Here is a 26,599-nt window from a genome sequence, read left to right as displayed (position 1 = left end):
TTGAGAAATATCGGTATCAGCCTATAGATTTTTGTTGAAATTCGGTAGCGGTATCGGCCAAAAAATTTAATATCAGTTAGTTAGACTCTTTTTATAAAATTTTTAAAAGAATAATGTATTATTATTTCTTGCACATTTTTATATTCATAAGTGTAAATTCTCAAAGAAAATCCCTGGTTTTTAATTTTTAAATTATACTTAAATTATTTGAAAAACTCTATATTACTCTAAAATATTTGATAGCAATATCTACTCTTTTATGCTGTACTATTTATAAGATAGTATAAGATAGTATTTTTTTCTGTTGTTCGTTGTAATTTTTTATTTGCAATAAATAAATAAATAAATAAATGTTTATTACGGCTCCTGCCGTCTTTCATATTGCACTACACTGTCTGTCTCTGATTTTAATAATTACACAGAAAAATTATTTTCTGAAAGGGTAACAGATTCTTTCTTTGTATATTTTTAGGGGATATTGCATACTAGCTATAGATTTGATATGATACAATTAAATAATAATAATAATATGAAGAAGAAAATAAAAAATTCAGAAGAAAGCTCCCAATAGAGAAGGTTATCTATGGATTAATAGACAGTAGCTGTTTAATAGAAATGAAAAAATAAAAAATAAATAAAAAAAGAATTCCACAATATAGAAATTCCACAATATAAGTCAATCACGTATATCTACTAAAGTAATCAGATACACACAAATCAAATGAATGACAGAGAAATGTATGCTGCAAGTGTTATCTAAATAATTAAAAAGTGGTTTGGGTGTTTTGGATGGGCCATTCTATTACTTCAAACAATTATCCACCAGGTGGTGCTACACACTGTACGTGAGGACATGCAAATATTGGTAATTTTTATTTATTTATTTATTTTTTTTTATTGGTACATAGTAACTAAAGCACTATTGAAATAAAAAAATCTGTGTGGTTTGGGGTTATTAATTATTTGTCTTTAATATTATAATAATAATAATTAATAAATCAAAGATATATAATTGCAGGTGAATAATCTTTAAAACATTATATAAAGTTTAATGTTAATTTAGATAGGAGACATGTTTTAAATTCATTCATTCACTCATTTCTTCTTCTTCTTCTTCTTCTTCTTATTATTATTATTACTATTATTATTATTATTATTACTACTACTATCTTAACTGAAGTGTTGTGCACAGTGTAGTGTAGCTAATCAAAGAGGCAATACAAGTACCTATGGTGCTTATATTTATGTCCTTAAAGGGTTAGGCCACTCAAAATTAAAATTATGTCATCATTTACTCATCTCCATTTCGTTCCAAACACGTTTTACTTTTTTCTCTTCCGTGGAACACATGGGGAGAGATTTTGAAAAATGTCTATACTACTCTTTCCCATACAATGAAAGTGAATGGTGACTGAGGTTGTCAGTCCTTAACATTCTGCCTAACATCTCCTTATGTGTTTCACAGAATAAAGAAAGATAGAAATGCATGGAAATGAGAGTTTGAAACATCATGAGAGTAAATAATGACAGATTTGTTATTTTTTGGGGGGGGGGGGGGGGTGAATATTCCTTAAAGGTTGATACTTCACCATGTTATACATTTTATATGTTTAAATTGACTGTATAAAATTAACACTTGTGTGACCTTCGGGCCATTTTTGTCTTTTTCATTTTTTTATTTTTTTTATCATTTTGGCTGTGTAAATGCCAACTGCATAAATTTTGCCAAAGGTGTGTATTTTTCAACCTCAATTCCTATAAAACATCTATAATACACAGTGTACACAAAATAGTTACACTCAGGACCTTCAGGACAACCATGTCCCCATTGAAACCCATTAAAACTGCAATATTTGATCATGAATTGAATGAACCTGGCTTCACATTTTTTAAATTTATTTTTTATCTCCTTTTCTCCCAATTTGGAATGCCCAATTCCCACTACTTAGTAGGTCCTTGTAGTGGCGTGGTTACTCACATCAATCCGGGTGGTGGAGGACAAGTCTCAGTTGCCTCCGCTTCTGAGACAGTCAATCCACACATCTTATCACATGGCTCGTTGTGCATGACACCGCAGAGACTCACAGCATGTGGAGGCTCATGCTACTCTCCGTGATCCACGCACAACTTACCACGTGCCCCATTGAGAGTGAGAACCCCTAATCGCGACCACGAGGAGGTTACCCCATGTGACCCTACCCTCCCTAGCAACCAGGCCAATTTGGTTGCTTAGGAGACCTGGCTGGAGTTACTCAGCACACCCTAGATTCGAACTCGTGACTCCAGGGGTGGTAGTCAGCGTCAATACTCGCTGAGCTACCCAGGCCCCCAAAATTTACATTTTTAATATTTTCCACCAGATGGTGCCATTTTTCTCATGTTTAGCCTATGGAGCAAATACATGCTTTTTTCCTCTTTTCTGTATTATATAGCACTGCAGGCCAACTGAATAAATGATGCAGCTAAAATTGTGTGGGTTGGTATGGATGTCAAAGTGTGCTTTGTGTGTGTATTGAGAAATGTGTGTGTGTGTGCGTGTGAAAAACAACAGTGGCATTATATAAACAAACTGGCATTTAAAGGGTTAAAATCCTGAAACTGAATGAATATTTGGTAGTTATGATCAGGATTGATGTTGGTTAAAAAATTAACTCATTGAAAGTGGAAAATAATATTAATATATAATATTATTATGGCAAATTTTTTATTTTTTATTTTTTTTTTGACGCTTACATTTTTGTCCTCTAAGGACCTCTGAGTCACTTTTAAATTGACGCACAAGGGTCCAGTAGTTATGAACCCTTCAGGGATGGGCTTTCTTCGCTTAGTGACCGCAGGGACTTTTATTTTGAAATCTCCTCAGAGTCCGAGACCGGAAGTCATTGGCGACAGCGAAAGCTTCACGTTACTTGCAGGAACACTAAAGAAAGGAGGAAAAGCGGCCAGCGGGATACACACACTGATTTTATTGAGAAAAGCTGTCATATAATCTACAGACGCTGGTATCTCAGAAAACATCTCCCCTGTGAAGCCTGTGGCGAAGTTCATCGTGGAAGTGAGTGAAACATATCAGGCTGCTAAATAGCTATCGAGCTAAAGGTGTTTATCAGGCTGTTAGTTGCATTGCTTCCTATTGATAATCCTGTTTATAATCACCAATATTCCGGATCGATCAATCGTGGCTGTAATCTGTATTCAGTGTTTGAACAATAACTGCGAGAGAATTGAATCACTTCATATCACTGCTGGCTGTTTTGCATATCTGTATCGACATCAAGCTAAATCGATCGATTATTATCTAGAAATCAGTTGAATATATCGGCGATCTAGACAGCTGGCAGGTGATCTTTTAAATATGGTGTTCCTCCTTCCGGTTACGATTTGAAAACATTGAGATTTCTGGCCCGCAGGAGGAAAGCTCATTCAGTCTCGTGAGGAGGTTTTATTTATTTATTTATTTATTTATTTTTACTTATGTGTTCTTATAGCTTTCGTAACCCTTGTGCATCAATTTAAAAAAGTTACTCAGAGGACCTTAGAGGACAAAAAATGTCCCTGTCAAAAAACTGCCATAATAATATTATATATTAATATTATTTTCCACTTTCAATGAGTTAATTTTTTAACCAACATCAGTCCTGATCATAACTACCAAATATTCATTCATTTTCAGGATTTTAACCCTTTAAATGCCAGTTTGTTTATATAATGCAACTGTTGATTTATATGAAAAAATAAAATAAAATAAACACACAAAATGAATCATTTTCCATATACTAAATTCTAAGGGGATTTGTGTGTGTGTGTGTGTGTGTGTGGATTATCACAGTCTGGGATATGTCAATGATTAGCAACAACATTGATTTTGATGCATTATTATTTTTTGTGCAGTGTCAGATAAAAATAAATAATAATAAGACACACTCAGGACCTTAGAGGACAAAAATGTCAGCGTCAAAAAAACTGCCATAAAAATATTATATATTAATATTATTTTCCACTTTCACTGACTTAGATTTTAACCAACATCAGTCCTGATCATAACTACATAATGCCACTGTTGTTTTTACACACACACACATTTCTCAATACACTCATACAAAACACACTTTGACATCCATACCACCACACCCACACAATTTTAGCTGCATCATTTATTTAACTGGCCTGCAGTGCTCTATAATACAACAAACAGAAAATAGGAAAAAAGCTTGTATTTGCTCCATAGGCTAAACATGAGAAAAATGGCGCCATCTGGTGAAAAATATTAAAAATGTAAATTTTGAAGCCAGGTCTCCAGAATGAAATCATAATATCACAGAATTCATGATTTTATGCTTTAATGGCACTGGGATCAAATATTGCAGTTTTAATGGGTTTCAATGGGGACATGTTTGTCCTGAGTGTAACTATTTTATGTACACAGTGTATTATGGATGCATCTTAGAAACTGAGGTTGAAATATCAAAATTCCCCCAAAAATACACACCTATGGCAAAATGTATTCCGTTGGTTGTAACACCAACCCCAAAATTATCGAAAAAACAAAAATGAAAAAGACAAAAATGTCTCTAAGGTCACACAAGGGTTAAATTAAATGTATCGATACATGGTTTTTAATTTTTAAATTTGACTTTATTGTTATTATTTTTACATTTAGAAGGCTTTTGTCTTCACTGGAGAACATTAGAGAATCTGACGCACACACACACTGGACTGAGACTGATCTCTAGTGAAAGATGTCAGCTGATCAGGCTTGATAAATTCACTTATGTTTCAAAGGCTGTGTAACCGACATTACATTAATTGAAAACCTTTGGGGTCCAGACCAGCTATTTAAAACGTATTTGCTAATTCAGATTTGATTCCTCAATAATATCAGATTAGATATCTGTTTTTAGTGTCTGAACAGGGAAATTTAGCTGAGTTATAACAGGTGGCACCAAATGCCATCTTTCATTGCATTATTTAAAAAATGAAACATGTTGGCTTGTACCGTTGTCTTTGTAGCTCATTTCTGGTCTGTTATTATGCAAATGAATGGTTGCATCGCAATGAATTAGTATGTTCCATGGGGTTCTGTGACAGGCCAAGCCAGTGATGGACTTATACATGGGCCAATATTTGACCTTTGTGATATTATTGTCATCGGCCATTGAAAAGATTGGTCGGCCACTTGGCCAAACCCTCAAGCAGCTTTATGGGAACATTTCTGGCCTTTTTATTGGTTCAAAACCTCAGCCATGGGTTTTGAATATCAAGATTGCAGGATTTATGCTTTTGTATTATGCTGAAACGATCACCCCCATTGCACAGAGCCCGCTCTTTCTCAGGGGTTCAGGGAAGCATTTCCTCACTGGTTGTGTCACAATAGGAATCCCTCCCTGATGCCAGGCTTCCTCCTGGGCTAATCTCTTTTCAAAAGGTTAATGATTTGAAATGAGACTTTTAATGGATACAGCCCATTGCATTAGTACTGCATCACCGATAATCACAAATAATGATGCAAAGGGCATTAGAAGTGAGGGGAAACACTCCTGGGCCTAATTCTTTTGTAGTATTTTAAAAGAATATTTTCAACCAAAAAGGAAAAAAATCACGCCCATGTTGTTCCAAACTTGTATGACTTTCTTAGTGGAACACAAAAAGAGATATTGGGCAGAATGTTAGGGGCTGACAGCCTCAGTCACCATTCACTTTTCAAGATATGCAATGAAAGTCACTGGTGACTGGGGCTAAAATTCTCCCTAACATCTCACTTTGCGTTCCATAGAAGAGAGAAAGTCATACAGGTTTGGAACAACATGACAGAATTTTCACTCTAACCTTTATAAAATGTCAGTTTTCTAAAGGTTAAAGTGATTTGGTCAGTCTCTTGAGTTTTCAACATGATTGTTTATCTTTTATCTGTTTGAGGTGCATGTATTTATGGCCCGCGAGCTAATTTCCGAAACGTGATGGCAGGTGATCGGAACGTCTCCTTGACCAATCAGTTAGCACTTTCTTCATAAATATTATTGAGCCTTTCCCTGTCATCCTAACTTCATTTTCTGGAGCGCATTTTACTTGCTTCAGAAGCGCAGAGCAGGTGGGTTTACTCGTGTACCGGTCGCGACAAGGGTACTCCAACCCACAAAACACGAGTACTCGATTACTCGTAGATTAAAATGTTAGTTAAAAATAATGAGCATTACACGTACGTGAAATCTATATTTAGTTTTTTCACAAACGTCACCAAGAACGGATTCAAAATAAGGTAACTTAAACTATGCTGAAATGAACAATATGCATTAAAAAAAGATTTAAAAGTAAAACACATTTGCACTCACCCGGAGCTTAGAAACATAGAAACCAATGCTGACGGCATTAGGGCAATGCATATATATAAACTCCGAGTCTACATAAAAGCCATCACATTTTTATCATTTCACATGTTGTTATTGCACTTAGCACTTCCTGTTCCGGTTGCTGCCATAGTGAGTGTTTGTAGCTTGCTAGCCTGCTTAGGATTGCTTATTCTTATACGCTCATTGTTTTATCCTTTGCTATTTTACCGCGTGCTTTGGGTTGTTCCGCATTTCTACTGTTTCAACTGTGCATATTTTACCGCGCACACCCGTTTTCTCTCTTTTTCTTTTCCCGCTTGTCTACATCTCACATCTCGAATGCGTGCATCCGTTTTCTCCACTGTGTTTTACACGGATTATTGCATCAATCTTAAACATCTGCTGATCAGGAACCACATCGAACCACATCGATCTCAAACCCTCGCCACTCAAGAACAACCATAACAACAACAAACAATTGTGGTAAGTCATGGCATCCGCTCATGTTATTTCTTCCTGCATTGCATGCCACATGTTTACTATTGCTTCTTCCATCAGCAGTGAGGGATTCACATGTGATAAATGTAAGGAATTAGTCAGGCTGACGGAGAAGGTTAATGAGTTAGATACACACATCCAAACTCTTGTGGAGGTCAGTGAGAAAGAGAAGCTGGTAGAGACTGTTTCGGATGCGGGTAGTACAGCGAGCAACACACACACTTTGGTTCCGGCTCTAGAGCACCTTCAGCAGGGTGTTTGGGTGACGTCTTGGCAGCATACTCGCTCAGCAAAGCGACACCACTCTCCCGTTCCTGTTAAGGTTTCCAGTCGATTCTCACTACTTAGTGATGCACCCACTGAGAATCATGTTGAAAGAGCCTTAATAATGGGTGATTCTATTGTAAGGAATGTGGAAATAGAGACTCCAGCCACCATTGTTAAATGCATTTCCGGGGCTTGAGCGTCTGATATCAGATCAAATTTACAAGTGCTGTCTAATGGTAAACGTAGATTTTCTGAAATTGTTATTCATGTTGGCACTAACGATGTCCAGCTTCGCCAGTCGGAGAGCACTAAAGATAATGTTAAAGAGGTGTGTGAACTTGCAAAAACTATGCCAGACACAGTTATATACACTGGCCTCCTTCCTGCTCGTTGTGGTGATGAGGTTTATAGTAGGTTAGTGTCACTGAACGGCTGGATGTCTGAGTGGTGTCCAGAGAAAAGCATAGGATTCATAGACAATTGGAAGAGTTTTTGGGATAGACCTGACCTGCTAAAGAGAGATGGACTCCATCCCTCCAGGGAAGGTGCCCCTCTCCTCTCTAGTAATTTGGCTCATAGTCTTAATAGTGATAGTATTTGACTAATTGGGGCCCAGGTCAGGAAGCAGACAACCTGGTTAATCTGAACATCTGCTAGCTGCCTTGAGACGTCACACAGGTCACATAAACTACAATACAGAGACTTTATCACCTAGATATCATAAAGAGTCTGTGTCTATTCCCCAAACTACCAAACACAAACCCCTCACTAAATCATGTAGAAAAAATGTGATTAAGGTTAAACTTGAAAAAACAAATTGAAGATAAACATCATATAAAAGTAGGGCTACTAAACATTAGATCTCTTTCTACCAAAACACTAATTTTAAATGAAATTATTACAGATCATAGTTTGGATGCGCTCTGTTTGACTGAAACCTGGCTTAAACCAGATGAATATATAAGTTTAAATGAATCTACTCGCTCAGGTTATAGTTATAAACATGAGCCTCGTCTGAAGGGTCGAGGAGGAGGCATTGCTACAATTTACAGTGAAGTTTTTGGTGTTACTCAGAGGACAGGATATAAGTTTAAGTCTTTTGAATTAATAATGCTTAATGTAACACCGTCAGATAAAAAAATAAAATAAATCTCTGTCGTTCTTTTGCTCTTGCTACTGTGTATAGATCACCTGGGCCGTACTCAGATTTCCTTGGTGAATTTGCTCATTTTCTATCAGATCTAGTAGTTAATGTAGATAGAGATTTAATTGTTGGTGACTTCTACATTCACATAGATAATGAAAATGACACATTGGGATTAGCATTATCGATATTCTCAACTCTCTTGGAGTCAGACAAAATGTGACAGGATCAACTCATCGCCATAATCATACGCTAGATTTAATTCTGTCATACGGAGTTGATGTTGACACTATAGAAATTCTACAGCAGAGCAATGACATCTCAGATCATGACCTTGTCTCTTGTTTGTTGCGATCAGCTAATGTCACTCAATCTACACCGCGCTATCGTTCAGGTAGAGCTATTCTTTCGACCACTAAAGATAGCTTCACTAATAATTTTCCAGAATTGTTTCACTCAGTAAGGCAAAAAGTCTTGAAGAACTTGATGTAATAACAGAAATATAAATACAGTCTTCTCTAGCACTCTTGATAGTGTCGCCCCCCTTCGATTAAAGAAAATTCAAGAAAAAAGCCCCACACCATGGTACAGTGATCACACATGCTCTTGAGAGCAGCTCGGAAAATGGAGCACAAGTGGAAGGATACAAAATTAGAGGTATTTCGCGGTGCATGGAAGGATAGTGTCTGTAGCTACAGACAGGCACTAGAAGTTGCCAGGTCAGCATATTTTAGCAAACTCATAGAAAATAACCACAACAATCCTAGGTGTTTATTCAATACTGTGGCTAAATTGGTTAGGAATAAAGATATTGATATGGAATAAAGAACCAGATATTCTGTTGCAGCACAATAGTAATGACTTCAACTTCTTTACTGATAAAATTGAAATAATCAGAAATAAAATTGGAACTATGCAATCAACTGTCACAACACCTCAGAAAACAGTGTCTCTTAATTTTCCTCATGAGCAGCTTCAATCCTTTGCTGTCATAGGTCATGAAGAGCTAACAAAACTTATAAAAAATCAAAAGCAACAACATGAATGTTAGATCCAATACCAACTAAGTTCTTAAGAGGTATTCCCTGTTATCTCAGAACCTTTTCTTAATATTATTAACTCCTCGCTATCCTTAGCACATGTCCCAAGAAACTTTAAAATGGCAGTTATCAAACTGCTTATTAAGAATCCTGGAGAATTGGCTAATTACAGACCGATTTCAAATCTACCATTTATGTCGAAAATACTAGAAAAGGTGTCCTCCTTGTTATATATGAACAATTTCAGTCAGGATTTAGGCCCCATCACAGTACAGAGACTGCATTTATCAGAGTTACAAATGACATGATCTTAGCGCTGCCCTCGACACGATAGATCACAACATTCTCTTGAATAGGCTGGAGAATTATGTTGGCATTATCATGGTTTAGGTCCTATTTATCAGACCGCTACCACTTTGAATGTGTAAATGAGGAATTGTCAAATGAAACAAAAGTATGGAGTGCCACAGGAATCAGTTTTAGGGCCTCTGCTTTTCTCCTTATACATGCTTCCCCTGGGAGATATTATCAGTAATCGTGGAATAATTTTCCACTGTTATGCAGACAATACCCAACATTATATTTCTTCTAAACCCAACGAAAATGCACATTTTCCAAATTAGCAGAGTGTATCAATGAAATCAAAGATTGGATTGCCAGAAATGTCCTTCTACTCAATTCCGACAAAACAGAGGTACTAATTATTGGACCAAAAACCTCTAAAAATAAGCCGCTAAAATATAATTTGACTCGATGGATGTACTGATATGTCGTCTTCTACAGCGAAGAACTTAGGTGTTATATTTGATACCAATCTGGCCTTTGAAAATCAAATTTCCAATGTTTGTAGAACAGCATTCTTCCACCTCATATATATTGCTAAATTACGACACATGCTCTCTGTTGCTGATGCCGAAAAACGAATTAATGCGTTCATGACCTCAAGACTAGTTTATTGTAATGCACTACTGAGGATGTCCAGCAAGTTCAATAAATAAACTTCATTTGGTTCAAAATGCAGCTGCCAGAGTGCTGACTAGAACCAAGAAATATGATCATATTAGCCCCATTTTATCGTTGTTAGATTGGCTACCTGATAAATTTTGTATTAATTTTAAAATTCTGCTAACTACATACAAAGCTTTGGTCTAGATCCACAGTACTTAAGTGACCTTCTGACATGCTATATTCCATCACGTTCATTACGATCACAAAATTCTGATTTGTTAATAGTTCCTAGAATATCAAAATCCACAAAAGGAGGTAGGTCCTTTTCCTATTTGGCTCCTAAACTATGGAATAGTCTCCCTAACACTGTTTGGTACGCAGACACACTCACTCAGTTTAAGTCTAGACTAAAGACTCATCTATTTAGCCAGGCATACACCTAATTTATCCATCAACTCACAATTAGGCTGCTTTAGTTAGGTCTGCTGGAACCAGAAACATGTATCATGATCTGTAACTCTGCATAAAATTTAATGACTTCTACACTAATATTATTCTATTTGTTTTCATGTCTCAACCTCGGGATTCATATTCCAAGGTTACCAGAGACAGATCCAGCTCCATTCCTGCTTGGTGTCGGACTCCGCTGCTATGTGTCTCTGAGTGATGACGACTAAATGCAGCCAGTGCTAGCCAGACATCACTTCAGTCTTTTATGATGGACTTCAGAGGATGAACTGATGCCAACTCCAACTGTAAGACATCGGATACTTCATATGTCACTGCCTGAACCTTGGATTTAGGATGGACCCCACCGAACCTCACCGAAATGACCTGCCGGTTGAACTGCGATGCACCTCATTGATCTCTGCCTGCATCACCTTTGTCTGTTGATGGACTACACTCTTGAAATGGAATACACAGACTATCATTTAACTGCCAACAAAAGCCTTCATCAGCCAACTAACAAAGGACAATGCATCTGTGAACTTCTGCAGTTAATCCAGGATGGACTTCAAAGACATTAATCATTAAAATCTTAACACTTACTTAGTTTACTAATCTTAATCCATGACCTGCACTGCACATAAATAACTAATATTAGCATTATATTCATGCTGGTTAGTCAGAGGGGAACTGGCCCCCACAGTGAGCCTGGTTTCTCCCAAGGTTATTTTTCTCCATTAACCAACATCTTATGGAGTTTTGTGATCCTTGCCACAGTCGCCTTCAGCTTGCTCACAGGGGTTCTGAATACAGATATTATTTAATTTTTATACACAATTTACAGTAATATTTAATCAAACTACACAATGATCACTCTAAGACTTTATAGATATTACAGTTAAATTTTTTGTTAATGCATGATTTTCTGTAAAGCTGCTTTGAAACGATGTGTGTTGTGAAAAGTACTATACAAATAAAAATGACTTGACTCATGCTACTCAGTCATTTTTGATCCAGGAAAACCCCAAATGGAGAAATAAATCTCCACAGAATGGGACAACTTCCAAACAGGTCAAGAAAATGACGAGGAACTTGTTATTAAAACAGTTGTGACATCTGTGGTGTAGGTTCACATAAGCCGGCACAGAGCAGGAAAATGTAATCTGCATGACAATAATCACTCATAATACAAGCAATCTGTTTTATCACCTCAAAATGAAGCACGCAAAAAATATTATTAAAGCCAAAAGATGAACTTTGCATTAATTTGCTTCTTTTTTGCAAGAAGTGATATTTATGACCTGTAGCTGGATGGCAGCGTAACTCTGGCTCCGCTGACCTCACTTACATTTATTGAATTTCTAATGACAATTGACTAGTTTCCTTGCTATTTTGAACTATTTTGATGTGAACTTCAGGATGGATACACTAATCTGAAAAGCTGAGTTAGCAAGACGGAAAAAAGTAACAAAGAATGTTTCGCTAGTATCGCATCTTACGAGGAGAAGTTAGCTCACTTGGAGGACCGGAGCCGAAGAGATAATGTCCGTATCTGAACTTACCCGAGGTTGTAGAATCATCTAATCTTGCGTCATATATTTCAGCGACACTGCCAGTGTGGTTTCCTTTGCTGGCGGACGATAGATTTGAGATAATGAGGGCCCACCACTTTGGTCCACCAAACAACACGGGTAGGCCTTGAACAGTCACACTGACCGAGATTGGATCCTCAAGGCTGCTAGGCTATCCTTGCCTAAAATCGATGGAAAAGACATCAAGTTCACAGCGGATTACAGCGCCATTAACATCAACCATCGTCATGCATTCTCCAAAGTCACAAGGAGATCGCAACAAATGGGCTATCAGACATTTTTGCTCTACCCGGCCAAGCGGATTCCAATTGACTCTGAAAATGTAAGTATTTTCAAGAGTCGCATCTGAGAAAGCCAGATGTCCAGAGGTTTGCTTGTAGATATTACTATGTGGCGGCATCAACTTCAGTTGATAGTAAATCTGTTGGATCGATTATTGTATAGCAGAATTTCATATATTAAGGTGGATATGGTGGAACCGTAACATTGCCTTTATCTCTATTTATGCCCCTTCTCAATACAACCCAAAAAATTTCTCTAGACTTCAACTCTCTTGCCGTTCAGGATTGCTTCCTCATTATCGGCGCTGATATGATATGATATGCATCACTCAATCGCTCTGGTTCACATACTCAGACACTGCAAGCTTCTTCTGCTGAGTTTTACAAGTTCATTTCACATTTGAGTTTAACGGATTTATTTCACGCTTTTCACGCTTAATATACTTTTTATTAGTGCAGACTTAAAAGCTACTCGAGGATAGATTACATTCTTGCATCTTCTGTTTTATTTTCAGAAATACATACGGTGGCAATTCAGCCTTGTTTCCTGTCGGATCATGGCGCTGTATTAGCTAAATTTGTGCTTGTCACTTCATCTATCAGAGTAACACGATGGCGTTTTAACAACAAGTTATTAAACAATGAGGAATTTTGTACAGCATTGAGAAAGGAATTAGGATGGTTTATAGAGATAAATGGTGGGTCTGTAAATGTTCCATGTATTCTATGGGACACTATAAAGGGTTGTATTTATTATTTATCTATTTCTTTTGCGGTACGTCAATAAAACTAAACTGCATAAAATTCACGATCTCGAGACTCTGTTAGATCGCCTCGAAAGAAATCAACAAAACTTGTATTCGGAAGATGTACAATGGGAGATAAACATGACATGCACAGAACTCAACTCCTTGTTAAGGCACAGAGTGGAATTTTTTATGCACAAAGCAAGAAGAACCTACTATACTGGGGCCAAGCCCAGTCATCTTCTGACACTTAGGTTAAAAAAGAATGAAAAAGTTATCTAATATTGCAGCAATTCAAACACCGGATGGTTTGATAAGTAACCCCAAGAATATTAATTCAGAATTTAAAGTTTTCTATCAAAAATTATATAAATCTGATATCTCCTTTAATGAGACTATATGGAAAACATTTTTCAAGATATTACCCTCCCTAGTCTTTCTGCAGAAGGGGCTAAACATCTTTTTTTATTTTATTTTTTTCTCTTCTCCCCAATGTGGAATGCCCAGTTCCCAATGCACTCTAAGTCTTCATGGTGGCGTAGTGACTCGCATCTATCCGGGTGGCGTAGGACGAATCTCAGTTGCCTCCGCGTCTGAGACCGTCAATCCGCACAACTTATCACGTGGCTTGTTGAGCGCGTTACCGCGGAGACATAGCGCGTGTAGAGGCTTCATGCTATTCTCCGCGGCATCCACGCACAACTCGCCACGTGCCCCACCGAGAACGAGAACCACATTATAGCGAACACGAGGAGGTTACCCCATGTGACTCTACCCTCCCTAGCAACCAGGCCAATTTGGTTGCTTAGGAGACCTGGCTGGAGCCACACAGCACACCCTGGATTTGAGCTGTACCTTAGTTTTTGGGATGAGTTGGGGCACTTATTATTAGATATGATCAATTATTCCATTTATGCAGGGGCTTTTAACAGCCATTCTAATATGGCACTGGTTACTCTGCTTCCTAAGCCTAACAAGGACTTGACCCAATGTGGGAGTTATAGACCTTTATCTCTCTTAAACAGTGATATTAAATTATACGCTAAAGTACTATCCACTAGTTTAGTCATATTTATGGATAAGCTAGTACATAACGATCAGACTGGCTTTATTAAATATAATGTGCATCACTTCTGCATGTCATTCATGCCACTGGAGGAATTAATTCACCATGCGCCATGGTTTCCTTGGATGCTGAAAAACCCTTTGATAGGCTAGAGTCGGACTTTTAATATTAATATGATTAAAATTCTAAACACAAACCCTTCTGCAGTGGTCATCACAGCGGGCATCATCTCATCACAATTTAAGGTTTCTCGTGGAACTAGGCAGGGTTGTCCTCTCCACTTTTATTTTCTCTTTCTCTAAAGCCACTTACATAAAAAATTTGACAACATCCTATGGTGAACCCCATTATTTTTTGCAACACCTCACAGCAAATTTCTCTTTATGCAGATGATAAATTACTATACATTGGAAATGCAGTTGACTCAATTCCTCATGTGCTCCAAACATTTGATCTTTTCAGTTTTTAAGATAAGATAAATAAGATAAGGTAAGATAAATTGGACCAAATCTGCACTCATGCACTTAAATACAGTTTCTTCCCATACTTCTTTGCCATCTAATTTTAGATATTTGAGTGTGGAGATCTTTCCATCCTTGCATACTATAGGATTACAAAATTACATTTACAATTACATTTATTCATTTGGCAGCTTTTATCCGAAGCTACAAAAGAGGAATAATACATCATAAGCTAATCATCTTAAGGAGACAGTGGTTCGAAAAGTGCTGCATTACAAAATTTCATTACCATTAGAATAGTAGCATTCAAAACAGATTAAAGTGCAACAAGAATATATATGCTCATGGAAAAGATGTGTTTTTAGCCGTTTTTTGAAGAGAAAGTGAGTCAGCTTCACGGATTGAGTTTGGAAGTTCATTCCAACAACGTGGTATGATGAAACCGAAAGTCCGGGAAAGTGTTTTGGTGCCTCTTTGTGTTGGTACAACAAAGCGCCTCTCCTTATCTGACCACAGGCTTCTGGTGGAAATGTAGCTCTGCAAAAATTATTTTAGGTATGCTGGAGCAGACCCAGTAATTGTTCTCGATGCCAGCATCTGAGCCTTGAATTTGATACATGCATCAACCAGCAGCCAGTGAAGGGAGACAAGGAGTGGGGTAACATGCGTTCTCTTTGGCTCATTAAAGACCAGATGTGCTGCTGCATTGTGGATCATTTGCAGGCCCCTAATTGTGCATGCAGGGAGGCTTGCAATGAGAGTGTTACAGTAGTCCAGTCTAGTTATGACAAATGACTGGACAAGAATTTGTGTGGCATGTTCAGAGAGGAAGGGTCTTATCTTCCTGATATTGTAGAGTGTATATCTACACGATCGTGCTGTCTTTGAGATGTGGTCTGTGAAATTGAGTTGGTTATCGATGGTTACCCCTATATTTCTGACCGTTTTGGAAGGCGTTACTTTAATTGAACCCAGCTGTACGGTGATGTTGTGTTCAACAGCAGGGTTGGCTGGAAAGACAAGGAGCTCAGTCTTGGCTAAATCGCAGGTGGTGTTCCTTCATCCAGGCCGAGATGTCTGCTAAACTGGCAGAGATTCGAGCAGTCACCGTGGTGTCGTTGGGCTGGAAAGACAAGTAGAGCTGTGTCATCAGCGTAGCAGTGGTAAGAGAAACCATGTGCCTGAATGATGGGTCCCAGTGATGTTGTGTATATAGAGAAGAGAAGTGGTCCAAGCACTGAGCCCTGAGGTACCCCAGTAAGTACCTGATGTGACTTGGACACCTCACCTCTCCAGGCTACCTTGAAGGACCTACCTGAGAGATAGGAATTAAACCAGTCAAGCACAGTTCCTGTGATTGCCAGAGTAGCAAGAGTGGAGAGCGGGATCTGATGGTTGACTGTGTCAGAGGCTGCAGAAAGGTCCAGTAGAATCAGGATGGATGATCTGGATCCAGCTCTCGCCTGTCTCAGCAACTCAGTCCATTTTTGAATCCTGATTGATTGTCATCCAGCAGCTTGTTCTGCAAGGGATAGGCAGAGATCTGATTGAAAACTGCACTTTCAAGTGTTTTCGCCATGAATGGGATGAGAGAGACTAGTCTGTTGTGTTCTACTTATGTGGGGTTAAGTATATGTTTTTTCAGCAGCAGGGTTACTCGAGCCTGCTTAAATGTAGTGGGAAAAATGCCTAAGTATGTTTTAATTATGTGTGTGAGTGCAGGTAGGATGGATGGAGAGATGGCCTGGAGAAGGTGGGAAGGAATGGGGTCAAGGGAACAGGTGGTGGGGTGGTTGGAGTTGAGGAGTTTAAAAACCTCATTGTCAGTCAGAGGAGAGAACATAGATATAGAAGAGCTGCACACAGGAGGCGGGTGTTTGAGTGTGTGGTGCTGAGAATGTATTGATGATGGTTGTAACCTTATTAGTAAAAAGTAAAAAATGTGGCCAAGACATCAGTTGTCAGTGAGGTGTCAGGCGGTCGAGGGGGAGTACAGAGAAGTGTGTTGAATGTTCTAAACAAGCTGCGAGTGTCAGTGGTGCTGTTGATCTTGTTCTGGTAATAGGAAGTTTTTGCAGATTTAACGTTATCTGAAAAAGTTGCAAGCAGAGACTGGTACTTACACAGAGCTGCTGGATCTTTAGATTTCTGCCATCTCCTCTCAGCCGCCCTGACGTCAGTCCGATGTTCACGGAGGACGTCAGAGAGCCAGGGGCTGGGTGTTGTCATATGTGCTGGCCTAGAGGATAGAGGACAGATGCTGTCAAGACAAGTTGTTAAAGTAGAGCTTAGTGTGTCTGTGGCAGTGTTTAAATTCAGGGTGGAAAATAAGTTTTGTGTGGGAAGAGAGGTAGAGACAGCAGTGGAAAGGCGTGAGGGTGAAAGAGAATGGAGATTACGGCGAAAGGAAACCAAAGGCGGAGTCTGTTTTAATATAGATGGGAGAGTCATGTTGAATTGAACAAAGTAGTGATCAGAAACATGAAAAGAGTAACAAGAATATTCGTATTGGTACAGTTACGTGTAAAAATGAGGTCCAGCTGATTGCCCGATCTGTGAGTTGCTGTAGTGCTTAGTCTTTCCAAGTCAAACGAAGCCAGAAGAGCATGAAGTTCAGTGGCCTGGGGCTTGTCTTGGTGTATGTTGAAATCACCAAGAACCACAAGTGGCCTACCATCTTCAGGGAAGGAGGACAGCAGGATGTCCAGCTCCTCAAGAAAGTTTGCCAGCTGACCTGGAGGGCAATAGATAACAATAACATGGATTTTTGTGGGTTGCATTTAGTAATAGCATTGAATTCAAAAGAAGTATTGTTACATATATTGTACAATACAAGTATTGTGTGGTGAAAATGTCCAGTTGTTTGGAATGAGGAAAACTGTTCCCCCACCCCTACCGGTAAGTTGAGGTGTGTGAGAGAAGTTGTTGTTGGAGAGAGCAGATGGTGTTGAATACCATGAATACTACTCTAGAACAAAGTGAAAACAATTCAATCCTGTAGATAGATCGCTTCTCCTGAAATTACCAGGGCGCATATGATCGCCTAAATGCTAACTTAATTCGATGGTCCGCTCTCCCGTTATCCTTGCAAGCACGGATTTCAGTTATTAAGATGGATGTACTACCTAGAGTCAATTTCTTTTCCTCAATGATCCCTCTCTCGCCTCCTACTGACTTTTGGGTCAAGTTACAAGCCTTGGTTACTAAATTTTTATGGAAAGGAAAATAAAGCTACAACAATGCAGTGTGCCAAGGAAGCCGGGGGCCTTGCATTTCCAAATTTCAATTTGTATCATTGGGCCTTTTTTTTATGGCCTCTTGGTGTTTAATCCCAGGGCGACCAACTCATGGCAACTAATTGAAGAAAATTTAGCACAACCCCACAGATTACAAGACTTGCCTTATTCTAATATTCCTTTTAAGAAATCCAAGATACATTTGGGCCCAATAATTTCCTACCTTTTATCAGTGTGGTGTTCCGCATCAAAATTGGCTTAGAATAACCTTAAATGGCAAATTCTCCGATATTTCAGAATTATAATCTTTTTACAGATAACAAACCATTTGTTTTCCCAGAATGGATCAAGAGAGGCATTCACATTCTGTCAGATATTTGGGGAGACAGTGGGTTATAGATGTTTAATGATTTATGCAAAGAATATATCTGCCAGGCACATCCTTTTTCTTTTATTTGCGCTTGAGATCCGCCATGCGAGCATATGGTGTCACGAGGCTCAAATATTCCATTTTACTCATTGCACTCAGTGTTAACAAGAACTGCACATTCTAGAGGTTTGATTAGTACTGAGAAGGGTGATGAGGAGAATAATATTTGCTGGTATACAGTTTGGGCTAATCTTAAACTCACTTCGAGGAATCCTGATTTGCAGTTGATTAATTATAAAATGATTCACAGGATTATCTTACACTTATTTATTTGCTGCCCAAGGCTCTTGCTCCTCAATGATGATTCTTCTCTTAATTTATCATTGCACCAAAAAAAGACTGTTGTTCTCTGGACTAACTGCTGCAAAGAAGATGCTTGCTCTACACTGGCAGCCGCCACATACCCTTGCTTGGTCACACTGGATGTACTCGACATTGTACATATGGAACTATCAGTGGCCAGAATGCATGGGGCTACCCAGAAAACATTGACAGCATGGTCAATGGCTGCATCCAGTTTGGATTTAATATGTTGATAGTTATCTTTAAATGTATACATTTTTTGAAGCAATGGGAGTATGTGTGTGTTGTGGGTGGGGTGGATATGAGGACAATGAACAACATGTACAAATGGTAATGTGTGTGTATATATGTCTTCTGCTCACTCTTTTGTAATTTTGAAAATAATAAAAAATGTTATATTTAATTGATTATTTATACTGGAGTAATATAGGCGCTATTGCAGAAGAAAGATACAGAGGATTTTTTTTTTTTTTTTGTACTGTAAGTGCAAGTTAAGTTCAATAGTAAGTGAAATTAGTGTGAATTGGTTAAGTGCTCGTGGAACATACGTGTTTTCAGCTGGTTCTTGAATGTTGAGATGGTATCAGCTGATCGTGTGAAGATTGGAAGCTCATTCCACCATAGTGGAACAGAGAAAGTGAACAATCGTAAAATAGACTTTGAGCCTCTTTGTGATGGGACCACCAGGTTCCGCTCGTTCATAGACTGCAGGGAGCGAGTTGGAGTATAGACCTAGAGAAGTGATTTGATGTAAGAGGGTGTGGTTCAGTTGGCTGTCCTGAAGGCCAGAATCAAAGCCTTGAATTTGATGCGGGCAGCTACAGGTAGCCAGTGAAGTGAAATCAAGAGTGGTGTGACATGAGCCCTTTTTGGCTGATTGAAGACCTATGCGCTGCTGCATTCTGTTCCATCTGCAGTGGCTTAATTGTGTTAGTTGGGAGGCCAGCCAACAAAGCATTACAGTAGTCCAGTCTTGAAATGATCAGGAGCTGTGCAGCATACTCGGAGAGAAAAGGTCTGATTTTCCTGATGTTGTAGAGCGTGAATCTGCAAGGCTGGGTGTTTGATGAGATGTGGGCGGTAAAATTAAGCTGGTCATCTACCACCACTCCCAGGTTCCGAGCTGTTATGGTTAGGGTTAGGGACATCTCTAGGGCTAGCTGCTTGATCAGTTATCAACAAAACAGAGCACTGAACAGATGCATTTACTCGCAGACTGGTTTCGACCGCACAGCGCAGACAATTATAAACAAGCTCGTATACCAGTGAGAAGCATGGTGCGTATCGCGAAACCCATTTAATGTGGTACAGAATTGTTTGTTGCAAAACTCCAAATGTCTCTGAGATTAAACTCGTTTAAAACTGTATTTAACAGCCACAACATTCTACATGGCACTTACCAAGAAACAAAAGAAAGCACTTTGCCATGCACAGACTTATATTAGCAAGCTTTTCAAACCACAGACATTACAACGCTTACAAAAATTTACCAAAACTGTATTAACTTTGGTATTTTGGTAGAAACGGTTTCTATATGTATAAGATAACTGGTTTTCGTTACATAGTTGTTTATATTGAAACCACAGTTACCAACCATGGTAGTGAGGAGTCATGAATGGTTTTATCTACGATCACCATCGTCATGTTACCAAAGTCATTGTTAAAACTGTAGAAACTATTCCATTCTGTGGATGCTATGGAAGAACTATGGTACATTTTCGAATAAATTACAACCAAGCTAAGAGTTTTCCTTCTGTGTGAAATCTGTTCTTTTCTAATGCTCTCTGATTGTAGAAAAATTTAACTGGTTTTGTTTGCGAGAGATTACTTTAAGTAGGAGCCTGATAATAGGAATCTGCAAAGGAGACCAAACTTCGCACTGTCAGAATATTTACATTTAGCCCTATAAATAGGGTGTTAATATTCTAATATCTGCAGCCCAACCTCAGAATCAATGCTTTACTGTCAAATGTGCATTTCAGTGCGCAAAATATGCAATATTATTGTTAATTGGTGCTACCAAATCAGGTGCTGGTGCCACATTTATAGGCCTTTTAAGGGCACAAATAATGCAGTGTGGCCCGTGCTGAAATAAAGTTTTACATCCCTTGCTTAATTTATCAAGATACATGTTTCTGATTTCGCTCCATTTCTAAAGAGATCAACAAATGGGACCTCAAGCATCTTCAGTTTGAGGTGCTTCAGTAGGTCTTGCTTTGTTGTCATCATGTTATGCGCAGGGCTTTGTTCGGCCATACTTGCCCTTGAGTGTGCCTGATTGCTTGTTTGAGAGTATTTGAATTATGTGAGTGATATAATAATTCAGTGTCACATTCTCATTACTAGTCTCTGTTTTGATTTATGTTACCAGATGTTATCTTTTTTTTTTTTTTTTCAGGTTTACTTAGAAACATAGTTAACAGTGTGAAAAGACCTGCATATGCACATTTAAAACAACAAACAATAACATCACGTGCTCTACCTGCGTGTGCACATAACAACAGAAATCATCATATTTGCTAGTCCATCAAGTAATTCAAGTAATCTCACCACTGTTGTTGCTATCCTCCAATTGATTGGGTTTAAGTTTTAGGGAAGGTGCTGCTGGCACTGAATGATGACCGCATTTGTCTGCACCTGTACAGTGATATGTAATGTTAAAGAAACATGTGAATTCCGACCTGATGGGTCACACTTCGGTCACATTATATCTATATGTCTCGGTTCTATGACCACAATCAGATTTTTTTGTGCACATACTTTGTTGAAAATATCACATCTGTGCCACACAGACTGGCAGATTTGGTTTAGGACCACTTCCACTATGTAGTGGGAGCGCAGCCTTCTATTCCATTTTATAATATATCAACAGGCCTCTTGCATGCATCATTATATTTCCAGCTCATCTATTGCATGTTACTACTGGATTTTTGTCCTTTTTGTTGAGGTTCAATCCAAGTTTGTGTTGAAGTGGTGTACATTTTTTGGAGTTATTATGTCTAATATGATATCTAGCTTTATACATTTTTGCCAGCTCGACTATTTTCTAAAACTCGACGTACTCCTTCAAGTAATGTGCTCTTAAGTGTATCAGAATAGGTATTATAATTTCTTTGTGATGTTCCTCACACAAATGCTAGTTTTATTGCAGTTAGTATTGACTTGATGTGCATCAGATTTTCCAAACAATATCATATTGATTGTTTTCACTGTAAGGTAACATTATTGCTCATATTGAACATCATAGATTTGCTCTCAGTATCAGCCAATTGAAAGGTACAGTTGACATAATTAGGCCTATAATGGAAATTGGCTTATGTTTATCCATAGTGTATTGATTATTTCTCCCCTAGAAGAATGGATACTCCAAAGTTCATTTGAGAATTGGTGAATTTTGGCATTGCCATGTAAAGTGAAATATTTATATTTTTGGGAATATTTACACTCGGTCACTTCATATGTTTTTACTGATCGGATGGCAATCTGATCATGAAAAGACTCAGGGTAAATGCCCTCCAAGGTGGATTCAAGACTGATATAAATCCGATCACTCAAACCACCTCCAGAGGTAATTTAAAGCAATAGTTCACCCAAAAATGCTGCATATGAATGCACACAAAGTGTTCCTTTCTGTTGCCAATGGTGACTAGATTTTAAATATTTGTTGCAATTATTTATTTTGTCCAATTTGCAACCATTTTAGTCGCAGTCTGGAGCCCTGAATGGGCTTTCACTGAATACACTTCCTTAGATTCTATCATTTTCTATTTTTAGTGTTGCATTATAAGTGTTTTAATGTTTTTAAAGATACAACATACTCTGATTAAATGTTTCCTTTCGTCAGTGTGCTGGCAGCAGTGACTGGTTCAGTGGCAGCGGTGCCAACAGCTGTCATCCCATGAGCTTTCCTCTGGCCTGAGCTGTGTGCTTTGGGCTCCGGCCTGGTTCATCTGGATCTCTGTGCTTCGGCACTGCAGTCATGGATCACCCCAGAGAGAAGGAGGGTGAAAGGCCAGTGAGGAGCAGTAAAGTGGCCCAGGGGCGCAGCGGGCACTCGCGGCCCTCCAGCTCCTCCACGTCCTCTGGGGTCCTTATGGTGGGACCAAACTTCAGAGTTGGCAAGAAGATTGGCTGTGGCAACTTTGGAGAGCTGAAGCTTGGTAAGGAAAGCAACTAGTATTGTACTTACTCAAAAAGTCTCAATGGAGCAACCTGAGGTGAAGGTTCTTGCTCAGAGCTCTGAAGTTCGAGCATTTCTCTCGTATTTGTTACTAAATTTTTCTGCGTGCGAATGTGAAAAATTATTTGGAGGCACCGGTGGGAGTGACACCAGACACCTACTCATATGAACTAATGTAGTACCGTCAGAATAAGAAATCCATAATACATATAACATCATATGCAAAATACTTTAAAAGTACTTGTATACTAGTTATTTTTGCATTAAAATAGCTGTTTTCTCATGACTGTTTTCAATGAGAGCTCGCTCTCTCTTGCGTGCGCATGCATCCAGAGACCAAGAATGAGTGAAGCCACATAGGCATATACCACATAAAGATGGTTTAAGTTCCTTGCTTGTTTATATGTCAAAGTGATGGACAGTGTTTTTAATTATCTATCAACATTTAAAAATTTTCGGTAAATGGCGGATGGCTTAAAAATGTGGCGCTCAGCTGACTACCACCCCTGGAGTCGTGAGTTCGAATCTAGGGCGTGCTGAGTGACTCCAGCCAGGTCTCCTAAGCAACCAAATTGGCCCGGCTGCTAGGGAGGGTAGAGTCACATGGGGTAACCTACTCGTGATCGCTATAATGTGGTTCACTCTCGGTGGGGCGCGTGGTGAGTTGTGCGTGGATGCCGCGGAGAATAGCATGCAGCATCCACACGCGCTATGTCTCCGCGGTAATGCGCTCAACAAGCCATGTGGTAAGATGTGCGGATTGACAGTCTCAGACGCAGACGCAACTGAGATTCGTCCTCCGCCACCCGGATTGAGGCGAGTCACTACGCCACCATGAGGACCTAGAGCACATTGGGAATTCCAAATTGGGGAGAAACAAAAATGTGGCGCTCGTGCACGAGACGTTGAAGAAAACGCCTAGACGCGACGCAACTCTCAAGGACGGCCATCTAGCGCATGTTTACATAGGGAAACTATTAAAAAAATGGCATGAATGCAAAACAGACATCTTCAGTAAAGAATGTGATGTAGTTAATGTTTGCTTCAAAGAAAATATATTGTTAACAGTATCATTTTCATGATGAGTAACGTTACCAACATTTAACAACATATTATAAAATGCTTAAGATATAGTTAAAACCTTAACTACATTCAAATAGTTAAGAATGTCTTGAAAGTTGAATTTCATATATATTTGAATGTTAATAAACTTTTAATCTGTTAAGAATTATATACACCTAATGTTTAGGGATGCACCATATAGTATCGGCAGCCTATGTATTATTGGCCGATAACCGGGAAAATCAAAATATTATTATTGCGCCGAGAATGGAATTACCGCAGATATTTTTGCCGTTTAATTTGTTATGATTTATTTGCTGGCTGTAGAGAATATCTCACTGCCTGTGGCTTCTCTCCTTCAGGCAGGGATTTGGGCAGCCTCAAGCGACAGTGTGCGTGCATACAAACAGCATGTCTGTATGAGTGAAAGCCTTGATCATGTTGCTCTGTGAGGATTATTTTAACATCTCTGCACCTTGTTACGTTGTTTTGGGGCTGGTTTTAGTCATCTGCTGTAAATAACGACATGCCATTTCCCACATTTTGTTTGTTTCATGAGGCAATAAAAGAAAACGCGACAAAAACATGAATGTATGTTACTTGGGGGCAATCGTTTTCATGTATTCATGAAACATAAACAGAATGTGGGAAATAGCACATCGTTACTTACAGAACAGCATTGTGAATTAAACAAGTCCAAACACAACCTAACATGGTACATTTATCTTGATATAACTCTCAAAGAGTGACTTGAGATGGCTAAAAACACTTGTTTGAGAGAAACTAATGTGCTTGTTGTATTTTACGAGTTGAGGCTTTTCTAACATTATGACTCTTAACTATTCGATATGTATGATGTTAACTATTCCCATTATGATTGTTGTGTTCATATTTAAGTTATACAGTGGAACTGTCACAGGTGAGCACTGTAATAAGCATCTGTGAATGAGACGTGCATAAGCGCAATTCGCGCACATACATAACACACAAAACACCACTGCTCTCGCAGTCTTGTTGATATCGTAAATATTACAGCCATGCATACAGAGATTAGGGTTTGTATTATGTGTTTTGTTGTTTAATGTTCGTTACATGCTGTTTATGGCCTTATTTTGGTTTATGCATTATTGCAGCTGTTAGAAGTTTATTATTCTCTCTCTGTTAGCGAGTCGTTAGGATTACTGTAAACACTCATGTAAATGGAAACCATAAAATGTTATACAATGCAAGTGTATTGTCATTTATTTCTCATTTAAATTAGCATTCCTCTGTAATATAGGCACATTTGTGGTTCATGTTTCTTCCGCCAAACCTTAAATAGCAGCAAGTCCAAATTCCACGCTTTTAAATGACAATTGTTTTTGTTTTTTTCAAATGAGAAGCTTTTAATGAATTAGCTGGCAGTTCCAGGTTAAAGGATTAAAAATTAAAGCTTTTTATATATATATATATATATATATATATATATATATATATATATATATATATATACAGGTGCATCTCAATAAATTAGAATGTCGTGGAAAAGTTCATTTATTTCAGTAATTCAACTCAAACTGTGAAACTCGTGTATTAAATAAATTCAGTGCACACAGATTGAAGTAGTTTAAGTCTTTGGTTCTTTTAATTGTGATGATTTTGGCTCACATTTAACAAAAACCCACCAATTCACTATCTCAAAAAATTAGAATACATCATAAGACCAATAAAAAAACATTTTTAGTGAATTGTTGGCCTTCTGGAAAGTATGTTCATTTACTGTATATGTACTCAATACTTAGTAGGGGCTCCTTTTGCTTTAATTACTGCCTCAATTCGGCGTGGCATGGAGGTGATCAGTTTGTGGCACTGCTGAGGTGGTATGGAAGCCCAGGTTTCTTTGACAGTGGCCTTCAGCTCATCTGCATTTTTTGGTCTCTTGTTTCTCATTTTCCTCTTGACAATACCCCATAGATTCTCTATGGGGTTCAGGTCTGGTGAGTTTGCTGGCCAGTCAAGCACACCAACACCATGGTCATTTAACCAACTTTTGGTGCTTTTGGCAGTGTGGGCAGGTGCCAAATCCTGCTGGAAAATGAAATCAGCATCTTTAAAAAGCTGGTCAGCAGAAGGAAGCATGAAGTGCTCCAACATTTCTTGGTAAACGGGTGCAGTGACTTTGGTTTTCAAAAAACACAATGGACCAACACCAGCAGATGACATTGCACCCCAAATCATCACAGACTGTGGAAACTTAACACTGGGCTTCAAGCAACTTGGGCTATGAGCTTCTCCACCCTTCCTCCAGACTCTAGGACCTTGGTTTCCAAATGAAATACAAAACTTGCTCTCATCTGAAAAGAGGACTTTGGAACACTGGGCAACAGTCCAGTTCTTCTTCTCCTTAGCCCAGGTAAGACGCCTCTGACGTTGTCTGTGGTTCAGGAGTGGCTTAACAAGAGGAATACGACAACTGTAGCCAAATTCCTTGACACGTCTGTGTGTGTTTGATGCCTTGACCCCAGCCTCAGTCCATTCCTTGTGAAGTTCACCCAAATTCTTGAATCGATTTTGCTGGACAATCATAAGGCTG

At 38.6% G+C, this 26,599-nt stretch overlaps 1 protein-coding gene across 4 annotated transcripts in view; it reads left to right on the top strand.

Moving 5' to 3' along the window:
• The first annotated feature begins 2,882 nt into the window (after window positions 1-2,882).
• LOC127411995 (casein kinase I-like) overlaps window positions 2,883-26,599 on the top strand; it is a 79,988-nt gene continuing 56,271 nt past the window's right edge. For all 4 annotated transcript variants that reach the window (XM_051648021.1, XM_051648016.1, XM_051648010.1 and 1 more), the window contains exons 1-2: window positions 2,883-3,055; window positions 22,630-22,945. In XM_051648021.1, coding sequence (XP_051503981.1) covers window positions 22,765-22,945 — 181 coding nt within the window. In that variant the 5' untranslated portion in view covers window positions 2,883-3,055; window positions 22,630-22,764. The remainder of the gene's footprint in view (window positions 3,056-22,629; window positions 22,946-26,599) is intronic.

Source organism: Myxocyprinus asiaticus, chromosome 2 (genome assembly GCF_019703515.2).
Source record: "Myxocyprinus asiaticus isolate MX2 ecotype Aquarium Trade chromosome 2, UBuf_Myxa_2, whole genome shotgun sequence".
NCBI lineage: Eukaryota > Metazoa > Chordata > Actinopteri > Cypriniformes > Catostomidae > Myxocyprinus > Myxocyprinus asiaticus.
Note: the sequence above shows the minus strand (reverse complement) of the source record. Positions and strands in the feature narration are given on the sequence as shown.